This window comes from Felis catus, chromosome D2 (assembly GCF_018350175.1).
Source record: "Felis catus isolate Fca126 chromosome D2, F.catus_Fca126_mat1.0, whole genome shotgun sequence".
Taxonomy (NCBI): Eukaryota; Metazoa; Chordata; class Mammalia; order Carnivora; family Felidae; genus Felis; species Felis catus.
The window spans coordinates 47858864-47881558 of NC_058378.1; the positions used below are offsets into that span (position 1 = coordinate 47858864).

At 36.4% G+C, this 22695-nt stretch overlaps 1 protein-coding gene across 6 annotated transcripts in view; it reads left to right on the forward strand.

Moving 5' to 3' along the window:
• Nucleotides 1–22695, forward strand: part of ZFAND4 (zinc finger AN1-type containing 4) — an 87989-nt gene that overhangs the window by 47690 nt on the left and 17604 nt on the right. For 5 of the 6 annotated variants that reach the window (XM_011287244.4, XM_045040327.1, XM_011287243.3 and 2 more), the window contains exons 3-6: nucleotides 5038–5113; nucleotides 8362–8429; nucleotides 11788–11974; nucleotides 20582–20729. In XM_011287244.4, the coding sequence (XP_011285546.2) occupies nucleotides 5038–5113; nucleotides 8362–8429; nucleotides 11788–11974; nucleotides 20582–20729 (479 nt within the window). The remainder of the gene's footprint in view (nucleotides 1–5037; nucleotides 5114–8361; nucleotides 8430–11787; nucleotides 11975–20581; nucleotides 20730–22695) is intronic. The other variant, XM_019813518.3, reaches the window with a different exon arrangement.

Below are 22695 nucleotides of genomic sequence, written 5' to 3' on the forward strand. Positions count from 1 at the left end.
TAATATAGAAGTATATATTTACATACTGTATACTATATATGTTATACAACGTAAAGTGATACAATTTTTAAAATTATTATATAACTTAATTATTATTATCATTAACTCTGTATGGATTTATAAATTTTTCTCCTATTGGATTTTGTGGTATGGAGTGTTTCATAGATACTGTTTAATGGTACTCTCTTACGTTGTTACGGCCATGTCCAGATATTTTAGTAGATGTTTTATGTTTGTTTTGTGCTGATGTGAGTTGGAGGGAGTTAAGAGTTTTCCAGTTTTGTGGTTCTTTTTTTGTCTTGCAAGACTCTTTTCACCACTTGCTCCTTCCCCACCCCACACTGAATTACTCAAAGACGCTCCTCCTCTTTTGTTTTTCTTGCCTCTCGCAGAAGCTTCTTCAAATTGCTTGGCTTTATTTTATTTATTTTTTTTTTTTAATTTTTTTTTTTTTAATTTTTTTTTTTTCAACGTTTATTTATTTTTGGGACAGAGAGAGACAGAGCTTGAACGGGGGAGGGGCAGAGAGAGAGGGAGACACAGAATCGGAAACAGGCTCCAGGCTCCGAGCCATCAGCCCAGAGCCTGACGCGGGGCTCGAACTCACTGACTGCAAGATCGTGACCTGGCTGAAGTCGACGCTTAACCGACTGCGCCACCCAGGCGCCCCTTGCTTGGCTTTAAAGTCCCTTCCTTATAGTCAGTGTTCTGATCTACCTGAGTCCTTTTTGTAGACTTTTCAGTCTTAGAATGGTTTCTTCTTCCTCATTATGATTTTATATTGGGCTTAATATAATGTCACTAGTTTCCATCTGTGTCTTCTCCGAAATTTTTCTCAGTCAGCCCTGCAGGGGCAGGAGCATGATACTTCACTCATGAGGATTGGGTGATTGTCCCCTCTTATTCCCATTTATTTTGAAGTTTGGACATTTTCTGTCTTCACAATAGGAGAGTGAAGGGAATGGCTTTTGTGTAGAATCATTTCGTTTCTTGTTGTTCTGTATTGTTTTGGGAGGAAATATTGGGAGATGGGAGCAGGGGTCCACCAGTGTCTTTAATTATCCATAGGTCCTATTGATTCTAGTTTATTTCCTACATGCAGATATGACTATGTTCTCAACTACATAGTATCTGTGTGAAAACTCTAAAAAAAAGACTAAAGAAACATGTGACTCATTAGGGTTAGATGAGGTACCCACTGATGGGATTAGTGCCTTTGTAAGAAGAGACACCAGCGAGCTGAGCTCCCTTTCTTGTGCACACTCACAAGGAAGTCATATGAGTACACAGGAAGCCAAGAGAAGTGGCCTTAAAATGAAACCTACTTTGCCAGAACTTTGATCTTGACTTCCCAGCCTCCAGAGCCTTGAGAAGTAAATTTCTATTGTTTAAGCCACCAGTCTGTGGTATTTGTTAGGGCAACCCAAGCAGATTAACACATATACACACATTTACAAAAACACTCATACTCGTATATCACTTCTCACAGATTTATTTAGAATAGTGAACAATTGGATAGGTGAAAATATCTCTTATTAGGGGACTGTGTAAATAAGTTACGACAGAAAAATATTAGAGTACCATTCAGTCATTAAACACAATGTATGGGTTTTTTTTATTGATGTGAAAAATGCACATAATATATTAATTGAAAAAAGTAGTTTATGATACAGCTCACAAAATTTGTTCCCATTTCTGGTAAAAGAAAAAAAAAAGTTTTAAAAGGAAATATACCCAAAATGTTAAGAATAGATTCTACTGGGTTTAGGATGACATGTAGTTTTTATTTTCTTTTATATATCTCCAAGTTGTCTACTTTTCACAAATGACTGTTATTTTTTTTTTTAATTTTTTTCAACGTTTATTTATTTATTTTTGGGACAGAGAGAGACAGAGCATGAACGGGGGAGGGGCAGAGAGAGAGAGAGAGACACAGAATCAGAAACAGGCTCCAGGCCCTGAGCCATCAGCCCAGAGCCTGACGCGGGGCTCAAACTCACGGACCGTGAGATCGTGACCTGGCTGAAGTCGGAGGCTTAACCGACTGCGCCACCCAGGCGCCCCTAATTTTTATAATATTTTAACTTGTAAAATGTTTTAGAACACTTAATAAAACGTTTTTATATATGTAATCTTTATTTTTTAGGAATACGTGTTTTATAGGAATTAATTTTTCTGGATTTAGTTGTATGAGAAATAAGAGTTGAAGTTTAAAGAGTTGAGGTTTAAAAGCAAACCTTAAATGGGGTTGCCAGATTTTTATTTATTAAATCTGGCAACGCTGTCTTAAAGGAAAGTTGGTTAGCTCTGTGTATTTGAGATTTTTAAAGTGTGTTTGTTAGAAAGAACCCTAGTGGTTTTATAAATTTTTGTTTTTATTTTTTTAAGTTTATTTATTTTGAGAGGGAGAGAGAGAACACGTGCTCAGGGGAGGGGCAGAGAGAGAGGGAGAGAGAGAGGATCCCAAGCAGGCTCTGCACTGTCAGTGTGGAGCCTGATGCAGGGCTCAAACTCACGAACCATGAGATCATCATGACCTGAGCCAAAACCAAGAGCCAGCCACTTAACCAAAAGAGCCACCTGGGTGTCCCAAGAATCCTAGTGTTTTTTAATGTGCGAGAGAGGACACTGAGCCTCACAGAGGTTGATATTCTCCTCAAAGTCATTCAGCAACTCAAGTAGCCATTAGGATCACAGCTCAGTTTTGGATGTTTCTTTCACACTGTCTTGCCTGCCTGCCATCCTTATAATATTTATTTTAGCCTGATAAATGTTGGCTCAGTTCATTTAAAGTGTTTGCAGGAGTTGTACCTCAGTAGTGTTATTACTGTGTCTTTAATCCAGTTGTAAAGTTTCCATTAGAAAATAATACCCGTATGATGTGGGTTGAATGTAAACAGGGTAGTTAGTACCTGGCCAAATTGCTTTATCTAATTATGCTGGAGAAATCCTATAGTTTTGATTGAAAAGTTGACCTAGGCAAATTTCCAGTTTGTTAAAATAATTTGTGAAATAATTTCTAGTTTTAAAGCCTTTCTTTACCTGACACTAATTTTTAGCTGGAAGAAAAAGAACTAAACTGTTTCATTTGAGAGATATAATTGTGTCCTTCCCGCTTAGGGCCTCCTCCTTCTGTGACTGTATTCCATGATGATCTTTTGGAACATTTGGTAAACATTTAGTAGATACCAGGTCTTCTAACAGGCAGTACTACTGAAACATCACCAGACAGCGACTTTTGCTTTATGAAAACTGATTTTGTAGAGACTGATTAGCATAAAGGTTAAGCATGCAGTTTCTGGAGTTGGCCTTTGGGGGGCTTCACATCTCTATCTACTCTGTGTCAATCTCTCAATACTTCAGTTTTATAACCTGTGAAATGAACATAATATTGATGCCTACTTCACAAGATTGTGGTCGCAGTTAAATTATGATAATTGTGGTTGCAGTTAATTTATGATAATACAGGTCAAGCACTTTTAACAATGCTTAGCTTATAATAAATGCTAGTATACATACCACTGTTATTATTCTAGTCAAGTTTTAGTATCATAAGAAAAAGTAATTTGAGAAGACCGTGTAGGAGGTATTGAAGAAAGTTTTTCATCAACATCAGTGTCCATTAAATGTCCTATTGAATAGATAATACTCTTTGGCTAGAATGGTACAGATATTCTTTGGATGTTTAAATTTATACTTTGCAAAAGTATAATATTATTAATATTTCTTTAACATTACAGTAATGCAAATAAACTCTCTTGTAGACTATAATTTTTAGCATTGAAAATGGTCTACAGCATACTTTTTTTTTTTTTCAATGTTGAATTATTCTGTAATTAGTGTTCAGGCTCTACAAAAGAACATGTTAATATGCAATCACATATAAACACCAAGGTGGAAGGAATTTTCTAATACATTAAGGTTTATTGGAAATTATATTTTCTGTCCTTTTTTTAATATTATTGACTTTTCCATTTAGGAGACATATGAAAGATGCCATGTTAGTCACTAAATAATATTACTCTGGGAACACATTTCAGGGGTATGACCCACCTTCCCCCATAACTAAATGAAGATTGTACTTCACAGCATTAACAAACATAAACTAAATTAGTTTAATTTCGTAAGCTAAATTAAATGTTGTATACTTTTAAACTTAGATACAATTGACTTACTAGTTTCAGGTACACAACATAGTGATTCAATGTTTGTATTTATTGCAAAGTGATCACTGTAATGAGTCTTGTTAACATCCATCACCATACCTAGTTACAAAAGTTTTTTCTTGTGATGAAAACTTTAAGGTCTACTCTCTTAGCAACTTTCAGGTATACAATACAATACAATACAATACAATATTACTAATTATAGTCTCCATGTTATACATTATTTTATATATTTTATGACCTAATCATTTTATAGATGAGAGTTTGTACATTTTAACCCCTTTCACCCCTTTCACGTCCCCATAATATACTTTGAACAAACTGCACATAAATGAATGAAGACTGTACTTTGCAGCATTAACAACTGTCTTCAATTTTTTTTTTTTTTTTTTTTGAGAGAGAGAGAATGTGAGCAGGGAAAGGGCAGAAGGAGAGGGAGAAAGAGAATCTTAAGCAGACTCCACACCCAGTGTGGAGCCCGATGAAGGGCTCAGTCTCACGACCATGATATCATGACCTGGGCCAAAATCAAGAGTTGGATGCTGAACCGACTGAGCCACCCAGGTGCCCCTAGGCCTTAAATCTTAAACTCTTCAGGGCTGATTTTGTGATATTTGTTTTTTAATGGGCTCCCTAATGTTATACTTTGACTCAGGGTAGACAGTTATTAAAACATACCATTCTAAAGTGAGTGGAGTGGACTCCATCTACTTTCAGTCATTCTCTTGATTTTAGCTAAGCACCTAGCATTCAATCTAGAAGTGTGTTTGATTTATTATTAGTAGTAGTTCTTTAATAAAATAGATTTGAATGATACTTTTTTGAAGATTTGATTGAATTTTTAACCATATTTTTATAACCTTCCCCTAAGGTATACCCATCTGTCAGCAGCACTTAATTTGGAATAACATGGAACTTGAAGATGATTATTGCTTGAGTGATTACAAGTGAGTGTAATTACATATTAGCTGTTTTATAGATGCTCAGTATTACAACTCCATATATTAGTGTTTTCCTTCTCAATCCTTGGATCCTGTCTCTTCTGAATAGTTCTGACCCCTAGATATAAAAAAAAATTTTTTTTAATGTTTGTTAATTTTTGAGAGGAAGAGAGAGACAAAGCGCAAGTGGGGGAGGGGCAGAGAGAGAGAGGGAGACACAGGCTCTGAAGCGGGCTCCAGGCTTCAAGCTGTCAGTAAGAGCCTGATATTGGGGCTCAAACTCACAAACCATGAGATCATGACCTGAGCCGAGGTCAGACGCCCAACGAACTGAACCACCCAGGCGCCCCCTGACCTCTAGATTTAAGTGTAAATCCTGAACCTTAAGATGTGTTAGCTCATTACTGCATACTGCCTGATCTTTATCCTTTGATTCTGTTTTACTTTTTCATTATTTACACCAAGTTCTATATCCTCTGTCTTTTTAGATCTCTCTCTTTTGATCTTGTCTTCTGTTCTCCTTTCTTTTAATATTGGCCCATTCCCACCTAACTACTTTCTTTTTTCCCATTTTTACAAGAGTATTGGGTGAGAATAAAAATCCTAGAAGATAGCACAGGCAGTAATTTCTCTGACATCGGCTGTAGCAACATTTCTAGGTATGTCTCCTGAGGCAAGGGGAACAAAATAAAAAATAAACTGTTGGGACTACATCAAAATAAAAAGCTTTTTAAAAAAAATGTTTGTTTATTTTTGAGAGAGAGAGAGTGCGAGCGGTGGAGAAAGAGGGGGAGAGAAGATCTGAAGCAGGCTCTGCGCTGACAGCAGTGAGCCCGATATGGGGCTCAAACTCACGAACTATGAGATCCTGACCTGAGCTGAAGTTGATGCTCAACAGATTAAGCCACCCAAATGCCCCAAAATAAAAAGCTTCTGTACAGAGAAGAAAACAGTCAACAAAACTAAAAGGGAACCTACTGAATGGGAGAAGATGTTTGCAGTAATATCCAATAAAGGATGTATATATATCCAAAATATATAAAAACTTATAGGGGCACCTGGGTGGCTCAGTTGGTTAAGCATCCAACTCTTGGTTTCGGTTCAGGTCATGATCTCATGGTTTGTGAGTTCGAGCCCTGCTTTGGGCTCCATGCTGATAGAGCAGAGCCTGCTTGACGCTCTCTCTCTCCTTTTTGTCTGCCCTTCCCCTGCTCTCTCTCTGTCTCTCTCAAAATAAATGAATAAATGAATTAAAAAAAAAAAAAAACGGGTGCCTGGATGGCTCAGTCGGTTAAGCTCCGACTTCTCGAGATTTCGTGGTTCAAGGGCTTGAGCCCCACATTGGGCTCTGTGCTGACAGCCTGGAGCCCACTTCAGATTCTGTGTCTCCCTCTCTTTCTGCCCGTCCCTGCTCACACTCTGCCTCTCTCTGTCTCTCTCAAAAATAAATAAACATTAAAAAAAAATTAAAAATACTTCTACAACTCAACACCCCAAAACCAAATGATCCAATTAAAAAATCAGCAAAAGATATGAACAGGCATTTCTCCAAAGAAGACATCCAGATGGCCAACAGATACATGAAAAGATGATCAACATCCCTCATCATCAGGGAAATACAAATCAAAACTACAGTGAAATATCACCTCACGCTTGTTAGAATGGCTAAAATTGGCACAAGAAATAATAGGTGTTGGTGAGGATGTGGAGAGAAAGGAACCCTCTTGCACTGTTGGTGGGAATGCAAACTGGTGCAGCCACTGTGGAAGACAGTATGGAGATTCCTCAAAAAATGAAAAATAGAACTACCCTATAATCCAGTAATTACATTACTGGGAATTTGGTCAAGGAATAAAAAAAACACATATTCAAAGGAATATGTGCACCCCTGTGTTTATAGCAGTATTATTTACAATAGCCAAATTATGGAAGCAGCCTAAGTGTCCATCAGTAGATGAATACACACACACACACACACACACACACACACGCACACACACACGAATAGTATTCAGCCATTAAAAGAACAAAATCTTGCCATTTGCAACAACATAGATGGAGCTAATGGTAAGTGACATAAGAGAACGACGAATACCATATGATCTCACTCATATGTGGAATTTAAGAACAAAACAAGTGAGCAAAAGAAAAAAGAGACAAAATAAATAGGTTCTTAACTATAGAGAACAAATTGATGGTTACCAGAGGGGAGGTGGGTAGGGGAATGGGTGAAATGGTGAGGGGAATTAAGAGTATACTTATCATAATGAGCGCCAAGTAATATATAGAATTGGTGAATTCACTGTATTGGACACCTGAAACTAATATAATACTATATATTGTACTGGAATTAAAAAATTTAATTAAGGGGCACCTGGGTGGCTCAGTCGGTTGGGTGTCTGACTTTGGCTCAGGTCATGATCGCACGTTTCATGGGTTCAAGCCTGTGCTGTCAGCACAGAGCCTGGAGCCTGCTTGGGATTCTGTGTCTCCCTCTCTGTCTGCTCCTCCTCTGCTCATGCTCTGTCTCTCTCTCTCTCCTTCAAAAATAAATAAGAAAACATTAAATTTTTTTTTATTTTTTATTTAATTATTTTTATTTATTTAATTAAAAAATAATGAGAAATTAAAAACACTTGATAAAGATAAAGAGTATTGGGGAAGAGAGTTTTGTTCTTCACCAAATCTTTAATTTTTCATTAGGGCCTCCTTCTGCTGCTAAGTGACACTGTGTGCACCAGTGATTACAGATACACCATTCGCTTTGGTCTTTCTTGCTCTCTTCTCTTACATAATTCTTCATTCTTAAGAACAAAAGGGTCAGAGGCCATGTAGAATATCTAGAATAACACTGGGATTCTGGAGCTCTTGTAGATTTGCTATTTTTCAATTTTCTATCTTATTGAATAGATCTGTTTTCTAACACTTTGGGTCTTGGACAAACTTCTTTTTTACTTAGGGCCTCAATTTCTTTACATGTGAAACGAAGGGATTAAACTACATGATCACAGAGGTCCTTTACAGTATTTTTATTCTGAGTTGTCGTGTCATATTTAAAGATTATGAGAACTTCTTCACTTTTTCATTATTTATGCAAGTAATTAATATTTTGCATTTATGCATATTGCTATATATATATTTTTTATTACAGAGGGTAAGTACTATGCGTGATAACCTAGCACATAATTATGTGTATATGTAACACTGAATACACTTCGATGATTATGGTTTGTTTTTGTGTTAACTATCCACAGCATTTCAGAAGGTTGTACCTTGAAGCTGGTATTGGCTATGCGTGGTGGACCTATAAATACTAGAAGAGGTAGGCATTTGTTAATTATGTATATTAAAGCAAGTTGACAATAATAATTTTTAAGCCAGTTGGTATTTTTGTAGTCCCAAGTTTTATCAGGTTCTCTTTCTGCTATCAGGTCTTAGAAGAATGACATTTGTTTTTCTAACTATTGTTCTTTAAAGCCTAAATGCCCAGACACAGGAACCAGGGATATTAAAAAAAAATCTCACCAGTATAGGGAAAGGAAATGGAATAGCATAGTGTAAATGTGTTGTTATCATTGTGTTTAGGTGGATACCAGTTTGTGCTTTTTACCCACTGAGTCTTCAGCTCTGGATGTAATGGTTGTTATAGAAAATTCTAAAGTTGTCTGTTAGCCTGGTTTGTGCTGCGCTTGGGTTTCATGGATATTATTGTGGCCCTATTGAATCCTTTTTCAGAATGTGGGCGGTCTCTGGAAGTCATTCATTCGTTTAACAAGTATATTTTATGCATCTACTAGGTGTTCAGTACAGTGTTCCGTGGAAGAAAAAGTTTCTGCTTCCTGACAGTGCTCACAATAAAGATGTAAAGACTTGATGTCATTCCAGGCAGTTACAAGTGCTGTGGAGGAAATAGGGAAGTGTGACAGTGTCTGTGGAAATAGGTTAGTAGGAGGATGATTGTGGTAGGAGGATGATTGTGGAAAAGATGACATGAGCAGAGATGTGATTAACAAGAGAGTTCTAAGCATGGGAAGAACTGGGAGTATTCACATTGGCTTCTGATTCAGGTTTGTCACATGAATTCCCACGAAGAAGCGGGATCCTTAGACTGCTCAGAGTACTCCTGCTCTGTGGGCCTCATTTGGGGAAGGCCTTCATATTTGTTTGATCCTTTACTAATCCTGAAGACCGAGGTTAAGTATTGATTCCACTGCTGGCTTACATTTTCCATGAGTCAAATTTTATCTGTGTGTCATAATTTGGGTTAGATTAGGGATATTATCATCTTTTTCCTAGCTGCTTCAGGAGGACTTTCTGAGATATGTTACTTTAGTTGTTCAACTATTTTGGATATGTTAGAAAAAAAGCAAAGGTAGCAATGTTAGAGTTGGTTAACTAGCACTCCTAATATCAGGGACTTTCTATAAATTGGGCTTGTAAAATTATCCTATGTGACATAAGGCAATGTTTACAGTACCAACTCTGACGGTAGTGTAAGAACCCTAAAGTGTTTATGGAGCCATTATGGTAAGATAGAATTATACAGTGTTTAGTGCCATGTGAATTCCACTGTATTAAAATTTGGAAAGTTGGTTATTTTGTATAGCATTGTCTTCAAACCAGGGTGTTTTTATCAGAACATCTACTTTTATTAGGACCAGAATTAGTTTATGTTTATGAGAAGTGTAGGTACTATAGATTTTGAGTTAAGAATATATGTATGTGAGTTTTATTTTGTTTTATTTACCTTTTGAGAAAATGAAAATAAAAAGCATCACTACCCCTAGGTAGTGGAAGCTGTGTAATACTTTTTTCCCCACAACTTTCTTTGCCTTCTTTATAAATCTGAAAAATCAGCACCTAGAACTTGTCTTTTTTCATATTTTAAATTATATGTTTAATAATTTTGCCTTTGTTGAATCGACCTCTTTAAAATTAAAAGCTTGCTGTTGTCTCCCTACATCCTTGAGAACTTTGTTAAAAAGAAAAACTATATATACCTAGGTCTAGAATTTTTCCATATTGTATTTGAGAAACCATATTTATAATTATTTAGTCTTACTTAAAAATTATGGTTTAGAAAATACCTTTATTGTGTGAGTTTCAGTAATGGTTAGCTTTTAAAATTATGTTTGAATTAATCATTATCAAAACAACACAGAAAATCCTTTCTAAAACTAAATTGTATCCTATATATAACAATGTCTTATACCTGGTGAAATCAAAGTGGTTTTCCTGTTATGAAAGGTGTATGCATACACACACATAGATGCACACACATATTCAATCTCAGTGGCTCCTTAAATAAGGCACACCATATTGATTTAAGTAAGGCTTTCTCATGGCTTTAGTAATGGCAGTAGCATTGTTTTTATTTCTTATTCATGTAATGTGGAAAGTGTAGTATTAACTTAAAAATGGCAAGAACTTGTTATAAACATGTCTTTTAATATTGCACATTTTGTGCCTATGCAAGAGTTGATCAAAACATCCAAATGTTTTTATGAAATAAGCTAAACTTTATTATTTCTGGTTTTTGTGTTTAAGCAGTGGTCATTTTTGGATTTAGGGTATGAGAACGTCTTTAATATTTTTACCTTACTTTCACAACTTAAAGTTTCTTATTGCTATAACTCATTGCTATAACTTTTGTAGAGGGTAGCACAACACTGTGATTCTGTTAATAAATAAGCTGTTTTTATTAAAGTCAGGGAATTTAAGAAATTGTTGCCCTTTTAGGAAAGAGAAAATGTTTCTGCAGCTTGAAATGAGAGTTTTTGGGAGCAAACTTTTTTCCCTGTAATCATTACTTAAGTGAGAATCTTTTAGAACATTTACTCCATGAACTAGAAATCTCTTGAGGCCCTTCCCACCACAGGAGCAGCATCTGTGGCTGCTGTGGAGAAGAGCAAGTTGTAATGATGGCTGCAGTATCAAACCTGAGGACCACTACAGGCCACGAGAGCCTATATTAGTGGGGCTCCCCGGTAATCCTTATGCTCTGGACACATGGATACCTACCAAGACAGTGGGGTCCTGGGAGGATGCTTTCAAGAAGCAACATACTGACCATAACACACACTGCAGTTTTAGTATACTCAGTGGCCCCCTTGTGTTCTAAATTGTTGTTGCATTTAGCTAACTTCATGTCAAGAAACAGCTCTAAGAAGAATCTAAAACCAGAATCAAAGAAGAATCTAAAACCAGAAAGAAAAAGAGGGATTTATTTGCTTCTGATTTCTAACATATGTCTCCCAGTTATGTGTATGTGTTTATTTTTTAATGTAAAGTAAATGGAATTTATATTGCTTTTAAATTACTGATATAACCAATATTGGAAAATATGGGAAGCAGACGTGTGAAATGAAAATAGTCATAAGTAATTATGTCCTAGAATCAGCAAATATACAGACTCTCGTGGTACTGGAAAGTACTGATGTATTTGGTTAAGCCCTGTATGTAACATCCTAATAATGCATTTTATTTATTTCATATTAGTTCAACATAGGGAATGTTGTATTAACTACAAAAAGACTAGAAACTTACTTAAAGAATATCACGTACTCTATGTTGTATGCACACGATTGTTCCAATTCAGCACATTATATCCTGTCACTGTACTAACATGCATTAAACTTGATATAAATTGAAAGCTTGTTTATCGATTTTTCCATTTGTAGTTCCTATGGAAGATCCACTTAAGGAGATGGCTGAGTACATGGATTCCAGTCGCGATGAGGTCTGGGAGAAGACCTCCTGCAACAAACAAGTTACATTTTTGGTATACCGAGAAGGAGATCAGTTGAATTTCTTTCGTGTAGTAGATAGGGGAGATGGCACTTTAACACCATTATCTGAATCTTTAAGGTAAATAGGTTTTCATTTGCATGTCTCACTTAGAAAAGGAAAACATTGTATGATATGCTCATAAACCTCAGTATTTGTGTTGTCAACATAGTCTTATATCCACAAGATTGACTAAATTTCATGCATTCTTGCCACCCCCCCTCCCCCCGCCCCAGGTATGTAATTCCGAAATTTTTCTTCATTATGATTCATATTTAGAGAGTCACTTATAAAACTGAAATTTGTTTATGGAGTAGGATTTTTTCATGTAAAAATTGATTTCTGTCACTTTATGAAACTGTAAGATGCCTACCTACCTAGATGACAGAGTTTTGTTATAATTGTGTGTTATTGTACAACCTTGGCATAATAGAAAGGGTTGACCTAGAGTTGCTGGGTTTGTTTTGTTTTGTTTTTTCAAAATTTAACTCTACTGCGTAAAGGTAGTTAGATGTCTTTACTTCTCTGGTCTTATTTTCCTATTCTGTAAAAGAAGGAGGAGTTGTTACATTGTTTTTTTTTTTTTTTTAATTTTTTTAATGTTTATTTATTTTTGAAGGAGAGAGAGAGACAGAGTGTGAGTGGGGGAGGGGCAGAGAGAGAGGGAGACACAGAATCTGAAGGAGGCTCCAGGCTCCGAGCTGTCAGCACAGAGTCCGACGCGGGGCTCAAACTCACAAACTGCTAGATCATGACCTGAGCTGAAGTCTGACGCTTAACCGACTGAGCCACCCAGGCGCCCCAGGAGTTGTTACATTCTAAACTCAGAAGGAAACAACTTAAAGGTACTTAGCTAGGCAATAGAACAGTTAGGAAATCTTACAAGGTAACCTGTGAGTTTCTGTGTATTCTTACTTTGATTCTTTATTGCCTCTCACTTTAAGTCAGTAAACATTTAATGAACTTTTATAGCCAGTCTGTAGACTAGCCCTGGCTTACAGAGATAATTGTCCCTCCCTTCATAGAGCATGCAGTCTGCTATAACTAGTGTCAATAATATAATCTTTCCAGTTGTTATCAAAAGATATCAACATCTTTGGAAAGCCAGATGAGAGGACCTTCATTTTGTCTGAAAGGTAGGGAGTTAGGGACAATCTCTGAGAAGAAGCACCTTAAGAGGAGTAGGAGTTTACTAACCAGACAAAAGAAGGAAAAGTATTACAGGTCATTAAATTTAATTAGATTAGTTGTGTTTTTTGGGTGTTGAATTATATAACTTCTTTAATATATTTTGGATACTCACCCCTTATCGGATATGTCATTTGCAAATGTCTTCCCCCATTCAGTAGGTTGCCTTTTCATTTTGTAGAAGGTTTCTTTTGCTATTCAAAAGTTTTCTATTTTAATGTAATCCCAATTGTTTATTTTTGCTTTGTTTCCTTGCCACAGGAGACATATCTAGAAAAATTTTGCTAAGGCTGATGTCAGAGAAATTACTGCCAATGTTTTCTTCTAGAAGTTTTATGGTTTCAGGTCTCACATTTAGGTCTTTAACCCATTTTGAGAAATGGTATAAGAAAGTGGTCTAGTTTCATTCTTTTGCATGTAGCTATCCAGTTTTTCCAGCACCATTATTGAAGAGACTGCCTTTTCCCCATTGTATTTATTTGCCTCCTTTGTTGTAGATTAATTGACCGTTTAAGCATGGGTTTATTTCTGGGCTCTCTATTCTATTCCATTGATCTATGTGTCTATTTTTGTGAGCACCATAATGTTTTGATTATTATAGCTTTGTAGTATATCTTGAATTCTGACATTGTGATACTTCCAGCTTTGTTCTTCTTTCTTAAGATTGCTTTGGCTTTTGGGAGGTCTTTTGTGGCACAAGTACCTAAATTTAATACCATAGTATAAAAAGCTAGTGACAAAACCATGCATAGAAAAAATAACTGGTAGTCTGGATCTGGAGTACAGTTTTTGTGGCTCAGGAGTCTAGGCACAGTTTAGCTGGTTGCTCTGCTCTGGGTCTCCCAAAGCTGCAATCAGGGTGTTGGCAAAGATGGGCTTTTAACCAGAGGCTTGATTGAGGGAAGCAAATCTGCTTTCAATTTATTCATGTTGTTGGCGTAATTCATTTCCTGGCATTTGTATGACTGAAGGCCCTGTTGTTGTTGTGTTGGGTTTTTTGGGTTTTTTGTGTGTGGTTTTTTTTTTTTTTTTTTTTTTGCTTTTTTCCCCCTGGCTTTTGGTTAGAGGTTGCCCTCAGCTCCCTTCTGATTAACTCAGAATCAACTGATTTGGGGCCTAAATTACTTCTGAAAAATCCCTTTTGCCACATATTCTATTGACTAGAAGCAAGTCCTAGGTCATGTTCACCCTCAAGCATAGGGGAGTGTCCTAGGTATGAGCACCAGGGATTGGGAATCATGGCAATTTCTTTAGATTCTGCCCACCACAAGTTATGTGGAAGAAGGATTAGACTTATCATTCATTTGAAAGCAGACTGTGACAAATGGGTATTGACTGTTGACTCTAATTTGTTAGGATCCGGTTAGCACTACGAAGTGCAGTAGTAACCATGTAGTAACCAGAACCATATAGGCCAGAAGTATAGAAGAGGGAGAGATGAAGCCTACAGCCTTAATCCAGTATCTCTTACTTGGACCATGAATAGAATTTTTTTCAAAACATTTATTTATTTTTGAGAGAGAGCGCAAGCAGGGGAGGGGCAGAGAGACAGGGAGACACAGAATCCAAAGTAGGCTCTAGGTTCTGAGCTGTCAACACAGAGCCCAACATGGGGCTCAACCTCACAAACCGCAAGATCATGACCTGAGCTGAAGTCAGATGCTTAACCGACTGAGCCACCCAGGTGCTCCTGAATAGAATTTTTTCATACCAGTCTCTCCGTGTGCTAGCTTACTGTTATTTTGGTTTCCTTCCTTAGAACATCCTCTTTTGACTCTTCCCTAAAGGAGAAAATCTAAGCCCCTTAACTTAGTATGTAAGGCTCTTTACAACCAGTCATCATCAGTTTCTCAGGTCTCCTTTTTGCCATGTTTTTGTACATCTTTTACCATTTGCTAGAAATGTCATTTTCTCCTTTATCCCAATTTCTCCTCAGCCAGCTTCTGTTTATAAAGGACATAGCCCAAATGTTGCTGAGGATTTCGATTAAAATTGTATTATTGTTCCTCTCAAGATATTTTTTAATTTTTCTCTTCCTTTCTACTCACCTACCAGAACTGGACAAGGAATAGGGTACAGAGAAAGAGGAGTAGAACTCTTTTTCTGGTTATACCTTGAATGGCATTTATCTTGACTATTGTAGGGGAGCCTTTCTTATTGTACAATAGGGGGCAGCAAAAATTTTTTGTAAAAGACCAAATAGTAACTGTTTTAGGATTTTAAGGTCAAGAGATAAAATCAAGGATGCTATGTAGACACATAACAAGAGAGAAAACAAATTTCCACAAAATTCTTACTGACAAAATTCAAAATATAAGAATAATTGAGTACGTGTGTGTGTGTGTGTGTGTGTCTGTGTGTGTCTGTGTGTGTAATTCGGGTCCACTAAAGAGAATTGAATGCTTTTTTTGTGGGAGTAATATCTTACTTGAGGTTGCAAGCTAGTGTTATCTATCAAATTTGCAAAATTAGTTGCAAAAGTTCATCTGTTAATATGGATCTGTAATGAGATTTTATGTATTTTATCTTTGAAAAATTTTTTCATACAGATAGGCATCGCCAACTAGTGATATCATGTATGATTTTAATTGAGCATGTTTCATTGGAAGGCATTTGTAGAATTCTATTACAGTGCTCACTGGCTGTTTGCCTTTAGCATGGCAGTATATTGCATATTAATCACTTCAAGATATGTGGAGCTCCTCAATCGCTCATTTAAATAGATTTTGAAATAGGGAAATTTCCTTTAACTTGCAATGAGATACGAAAGCACTGCTGGGAATTTAGAAAGTATGCCCACTATAAATTCGTGTGGGAATATTCTTGCTTTGTTTTAACTTTTGAAAGCATGCCATTATGTGTGGTTCAAAGTAATGTTGATGTTGTCACAATGACAGTACTGCAGCATGAGATTCTTATAGGAACACGTTTTACCTTGTGATTTTAGGTAGAATTCAATAAGAAACATTATCAAGTCCACAGCAAAAACTCATTTTCAAAGGCATTCCTTGTTTTATGTTAGCAGTTAAAGGCGGTTCTTCTTCAGAAGAATTCAGTGTTAGTCCTGAGCTAATAGAATCATAATAAAACTACTGTCAAGACATTGAACTTATGGTTAAGTCCATGAGCCAGAAATGGTTACTACCGTGGACCGTACTGGTTCAGTAACACATGATAGATTCAAATATTTACTCCTGAATACCTGCTGGTGAAGAATAGAGTAACCATCGTCTCTAAACACCTTACATTTTCATTAACTTTGTAAATTTTTTTTCCCTGTTCCACACATATTTTCACTTCATTAATTGTAGGAGACTTCATTTCAAGTTGTTTTAGCCATTTGTTTGAACCTCTTCTTACCTGTAGTTGTTGCATGCTGACTATTCATAGAGGCTGGTTCTTCACTAACTTCAAAGTTGGTATTGATGCCCTGATAAACAAAAACAACTGAACGGTACTCATAACTTATGTCAACTCATCAAAAGCCAAGGGAAAGAAATCTAAATCATTTGCTTTATTTTTTACTTGACTGTTGTCAGTTCTTCAAGAAATTGTTCTTGCCAAAGCAGTAATCTTTAAACAAGTTTATTTTCTCTGGACACATTCCTTCAATTGCTGTGATCAAACCCAATTTAATAAATTCACTTTTGGCAAACAGATTTTCTTGCTTAGCTCATAAATAAGGCACTCAGAAACTTACTTTGGGTGCAGTCTCATTTTCATTTTTTATTTTTGTAAAGAAATTCTACTTTGATGAAATATTTCATTTTTAATTTTCTGATTTTTCTGACTCTTTTCCAGCAAGTTGGGAATAGTGTGATGAGTCCTTAGTGTGGTAATGCCCAAATAAGTTGTTTTTCTTTAACATGGCCAAATGTCACTGCATAATAAACATGGGGCTTTGCCATTTAATTGAGTGAAATAATCCATTCTCTACTGTGTCTAAAAACTGTAGTATTCAAAGTCCACTCTTGTTTTGACAAGTTAGGTATGTGTCTGTGCCTGTGCCTGTGTGTGTGTGTGTGTGTGTGTGTGTGTGTGTGTGTTTGTATGTGTGTAAATGTCATGGTACAATGATACACATGGCACTCAAAATGCTGTTGAATTGTGACTGTGCCACTGTGATTTGTAGTGTGCCAAGCTACAGTGCCAAGCCGTGAGAGAGCCACATACAATTCTGTTGTGGCTACTCAACTCTACCGTTGTAGTACAAAAGCAGCCTTCTGTAATATGTGATCAGTGGTGTGGCAGTGTTCCAGTAAAACTTTATTTGTGGACACAAATATGAATTTCATATAATTTAACATTATGAAATGTTACTTTGATTTTTTTCAACTATTTAAAAGTGTCAAAACCATTCTGTGGACCGCACAAGAATAAGTGGTAGACTGAATTTGGCCTGTGCCCATAGTTTGCCAACTCTTACTCTAAGAAGAAACAGAGAGAATTGCGTGCTAATTGAATTCATTCTGATAGAAAATCTAGTATCAATCATGTTGAGTCTTAAATCTTTATAGTTAATCATGCCACCTTACTTCTTTTTTAAGTGGGAAGAAATCAAAGGAGGCAAGGCGAGACTTAGTTAAATGGTAACTTGTCTGTGAAAGTCATGTGAGGACTTGGCTTTGGGGTGAACAATATTCATGTTGGGATAAATATTCATTTGTTCAATATTTTATTCTTTAATCACAATATTAGATTAAAATGTTTAGAAAAAGTTAAATATAGCATTCAAGAAAATATCTAGAAATTTAAGAAAATACTTACAGTTTTTAAGTACAAAGAAAGATATTTGTAGATTGAATTTATAAATGACTGTTACCCTAGTCTAGTAACCTTTTTCCATTTTGAAAGAAATTGTGATTGGCTTTTCATAGCTCTCCTGAATCTATGCTTTGTGAGAGAAAACACAGTAATGTGGTTCTTTGAGAAAAAAATTAGGTGAATTTGAAAGTGTATTTTTACTTGAAAATTGATCCAATGAAATAGTTATCATGACTCTTCTTTTTAGAATACATACATGTACACAGGGTGCAGGCAAACACAGACACAGTGTTCTCTGTGGAAAACAGTAAAGGACCAATTTTTTATGACAGGAAAGTTGAGTCAGAAACCTCTTTCAGTATTCAGTATGGGTACTTAAAGTTAAAATAACCATAGAATGTATGACAGAGCACTTAAAATACTGCAAGATGACCAAGGATAGAATATACTTGAGTCATTTCTTCCGTCTCCAAGGGTGCCCTGGCAAAAATCTTCACTCATTCCGCCTTTTCAGGTATAGTTAACTTTGAGACAAGAGCCCTCACATGTTGTAAGTTCTGTTCACTTTTGGGGGTTCACAGCATGATGCAGTAAGGTCTGTTGTTTGGTGCCTGAAGAAGCAACAGGAAATAGTATAAAGAATAGGTTTTGGGGGCGCCTGGGTGGCTCAGTTGGTTAAGTGTCCGACTTCGGCTCAGGCCATGATCTCACCGTCTGTGAGTTCAAGCCCCATGTCAGACTCTGTGCTGACAGCTCAGAGCCTGGAGCCTGCTTTGGATTCTGGGTCTCCCTCTCTCTCTGCACCTCCCCTCCTCATGCTCTCTCTCTCAAAAAATAAAATAAAAACATTAAAAAAAAACAAAACCAAAGAATAGGTTTTGGAACCAGGGGATTTGAATGTTAAGTCTACCATTTAGTAAAACCTCTCTGAACTGCAGCTTCTTCATTTATAAAATGAGATATGATATCACCATATATAGTTTTGTGAGGATTAGAAATGACATGTAGAAAGAGTCTGGCAGAGTAGCATTCAGTAAATGATAGCAGTGTTAATTTAGTGTTGTTCCCATTGTGGCAGTTTTCATACTGTGGCATCTGCAGTAGGGAGAAGTGATGGTCACAGGTCAAACACTAGGGACTAAATTGCTTATGGAGACCTATTCCCACCATCCTTCCTTCTGCTACCCATACCTGCTGTGCATGTAATTAATCCATGATTTCAAAATGTCATCATTGTCACTATGTAAAGTTTTAAGAAAGGGGCTTTCCATTCTCGACTTTGCCTTTGTGTGGTGGAGTATGTGTTTGTGAAGTGTTAGGGAATATGCCCTTATTTTTAAGGCCATCCTAAATTGTTCCCATTTCTTAAAACCATATAGAACAGGAAATTTTGTTAACCCTCATACTTTTTTAGCTAAGATACATACTTTAGTTTTCCTATAGGTAAATCAGGCATGGTGATCAATACACATTCTTTTTTTTTTTTAATTTTTTTTTTTTTACATTTTTAAAAATTTATTTTTGAGAGACAGAGAGAGACAGAGAACAAGTGGGGGAGGGGCAGAGAGAGAAGGAGACACAGAATGCGAAGCAGGTTCCAGGCTCTGAGCTGTCAGCACAGAGTCTGACGTGGGGCTCGAACTCACAAACTGTCAGATCATGACCTGAGCTGAAGTCGGACGCTTAACTGAGTTACCCAGGCACCCTGACCAATACACATTCTTAATCTTCTCTATTTAAAATCTTAGTCATTCCACAAATATGCCGAGCTTGTGTTTTTCCCAAACCCTTATCATTGTAATTTTGCTTTATTGAAAAAGCTGAATGAAGTTTCACTAATGTTTGTGTTCAGTTCAACAAATATTTATTGGCTATGTGTCAAGCACTGCGCTAGGCACTGAGACTAGGAAGATGAACAAGGCCTAATATCTGCTTTCACCTTGCTTACATAGTGGGGAGTGAGAGGGAAAGATAGACATATAAGTATAAATGTGAGGATAGTGTGACAAGTGCCATTATATTATGCAGTCAAAGAGATGGGGCTCCAAATAATAATTACGTTATGAATAAATGTCATGGTGACTGGTCAGTAGTTCAGATGTTTTACATGTTTAATAATTTGTGTTATGACTTGACCAGAGTTTCTTTTTTTCATTTTAAAATATATGCTGTTCTAGGTGGTTATATTTCCAAATACTGAGAAAAATATTAAGTCATTCTTATTTTTTCATTGTTCTTTAAAACAGATATTTTCTGAAGACAACAGTGTGTGTTCCTTTTTTAGTGAAAATCCTCTCGGGATGAATTTAAAAATCTGGACTTTGGTGTATTAATTTGTTTTTCATTATGGTTAATGGAATTCGGATCATCCTTTGGTCTAGGTTTCAAGATGATCAGCTTTGGCTGATAAAATGAAATCAGTGCGGTTTTGTGGAAATGGAGTTTGCTCTTGTGGGAGTAGATACAGGTGCCAGAAGACCTTCACTTGTTGTATACTGACTTCAGAAAAGCTTAGCTGTGCTAGATTTTCAGTAATGCTGGATCATGATATTTCACCCTATTTAATTTTTTTTCGAAGAAGTACATTGTTTGAAATACATTTGCCTTGAATTTACATTGACAAGATTTACTCATCTGTCATTAGCAGCATCTGTAGTTTCTACTGCACATAAAGCATTTTTAGTCATTGGGCAGGAATCAGACACATCTCAATAGTAATTATTGTTTTCTTTGCAGTGGTGGTTCTGTGTATAATCTGTATACTGATGAGGATGAAGAAACTGAGCCTTCTCCTTCTGGGCAACAGATCATTGAAAATTCAATAACTATGAATAAGATGAAGCTGCTGAAGGCTAAGATGGAGAACATGAATCTCAGCAAAAAGGTGAAGCTGTCGGCATTTGGCCAGGCTTTTCTCTAGTTTATCCCCGCAGGGCTGACAGTGTTGAGGTCTGTGGGTAATTGTGAAAACAAATTATTGATAAAATACTACTCATTTCAAGTTTCTGGCCTCAGTTATTTATTGAGATATTAAAAGCAATGAATTGTTTTTTTTAGGCCACCAATACATTTACTATGATATGCTGCACTTAAACTAATTCATGTTTTTTTTTAAATTTCAGAGGTCTGGTGCTAAGAAGGATAATAGAAAATAGCCTAATCTCAATCTTCCCATAGTTACTTTTTGAAATGTTCTGTTAATATTTGCTTATTATGGATATCTCTCCTATTTTGGTTGTTTTTTTTTTTAATTTTTTTTTCAACGTTTATTTATTTTTGGGACAGAGAGGGACAGAGCATGAATGGGGGAGGGGCAGAGAGAGAGGGAGACACAGAATCCGAAACAGGCTCCAGGCTCCGAGCCATCAGCCCAGAGCCCGACGCGGGGCTCGAACTCACTGACCGCGAGATCGTGACCTGGCTGAAGTCGGATGCTTAACCGACTGCGCCACCCAGGCGCCCCCTCCTATTTTGGTTTTGATAAAGAATATACCTGTGTTCAGCTTTACTGGATACTGTCAGTTTTCCAAAGTGATTCCAAAGTAATTGAACCAATTAGCATTCTTCCTGGTAGTGAATGAGAGTTACACATATTCTTACCAACATTTGGCATGATCCTTCTTTTTTTCTTTTTGTCATTCTGGTTGATGTGTAGTGGCCTCACATTGTGGTTTTAATTTACATTTCTTTGACTAATGAAGTTGAGCACTTTTCACATGTTTATGGGTATTTGGATATCCCTTTTTATAAAATGCCCATTCAGATTTCTTGGGTATTTTTCTATTGAGTGTTACGTTTTTACTTACTGACTTTTTTTTAGATGTTTATATATTCTAGATATAAGTCCTTTGCTATACACACACACACACACACACACACACACACACACACACACACACACGCATACACACATATACATATATATATATGTATATATATATATATATATATATATATCACTACTCTATTACTTTGCTTTTCACTGTATTAATAGCCCATCCCTTTTTCTTTCTTGAAATATATACATATAATAAGGTTTACAAATCTTTAATGTATAGCTTGATGAATTTTTACATTTATATATACTCAGGTAGGTACAACTTAGATTAAAATAAGACCTATCTTTCTCTCCAGATTTTCTCATAACCTTTCCCTACTTCCAGAAATAACTACCATTCTTATACGTGTCACCATAAATTAGTTTTCTAGTTGTTGAACTTTGTATAAACGAAATCATATAGAATAGACTTTTAATGTTTATTTATTTTGAGAGAGAGCAGGAGCGGGGGAGAGGCAGAGAGAGGGAGAAAGAGAGAGAAAATTTTTAACAGGATCCACACTCTGCCTGGAGCCTGACATGGGGCTTGATCTCATGCCTGTGAGATTATGACCTGAGCCAAAATCAGTAGTTGGATGCTTAACCGACTAAGCCACCTAGGTGCCCCTCTTTTTTATTTTTGATCTGGTTTCTTGTGCTCAGCATAACACTTTTGCAATTCATCCATGTTGTGAGTATCAGTTCTTTCTTTTTTACTGCTTTGTACTATTCCATTGTATGACTACTTCAGTTTGTTTCTCTCCTCTTTTTGACACGTTGGGTTTTTTCTAGTGTTTGCCTTTCAACCGTAGAGATGCTGTGGACATTCTTATACATGTTTTTGGTGGACATATGCATTCTTTTATTTGGGTTATAAACCTAAGAATGGACTTGCAGAGTATATGTGTAGCTTTAGTCACAATGCCAAACAGTTTTGGAAAAGTTCTGTAATTATTCCTTTCTCATTTAGGTATACGGTCCATCCTTTTTAAAAAAAAGTATAATGTGGGGGCACCTGGGTGGCTCAGTCAGT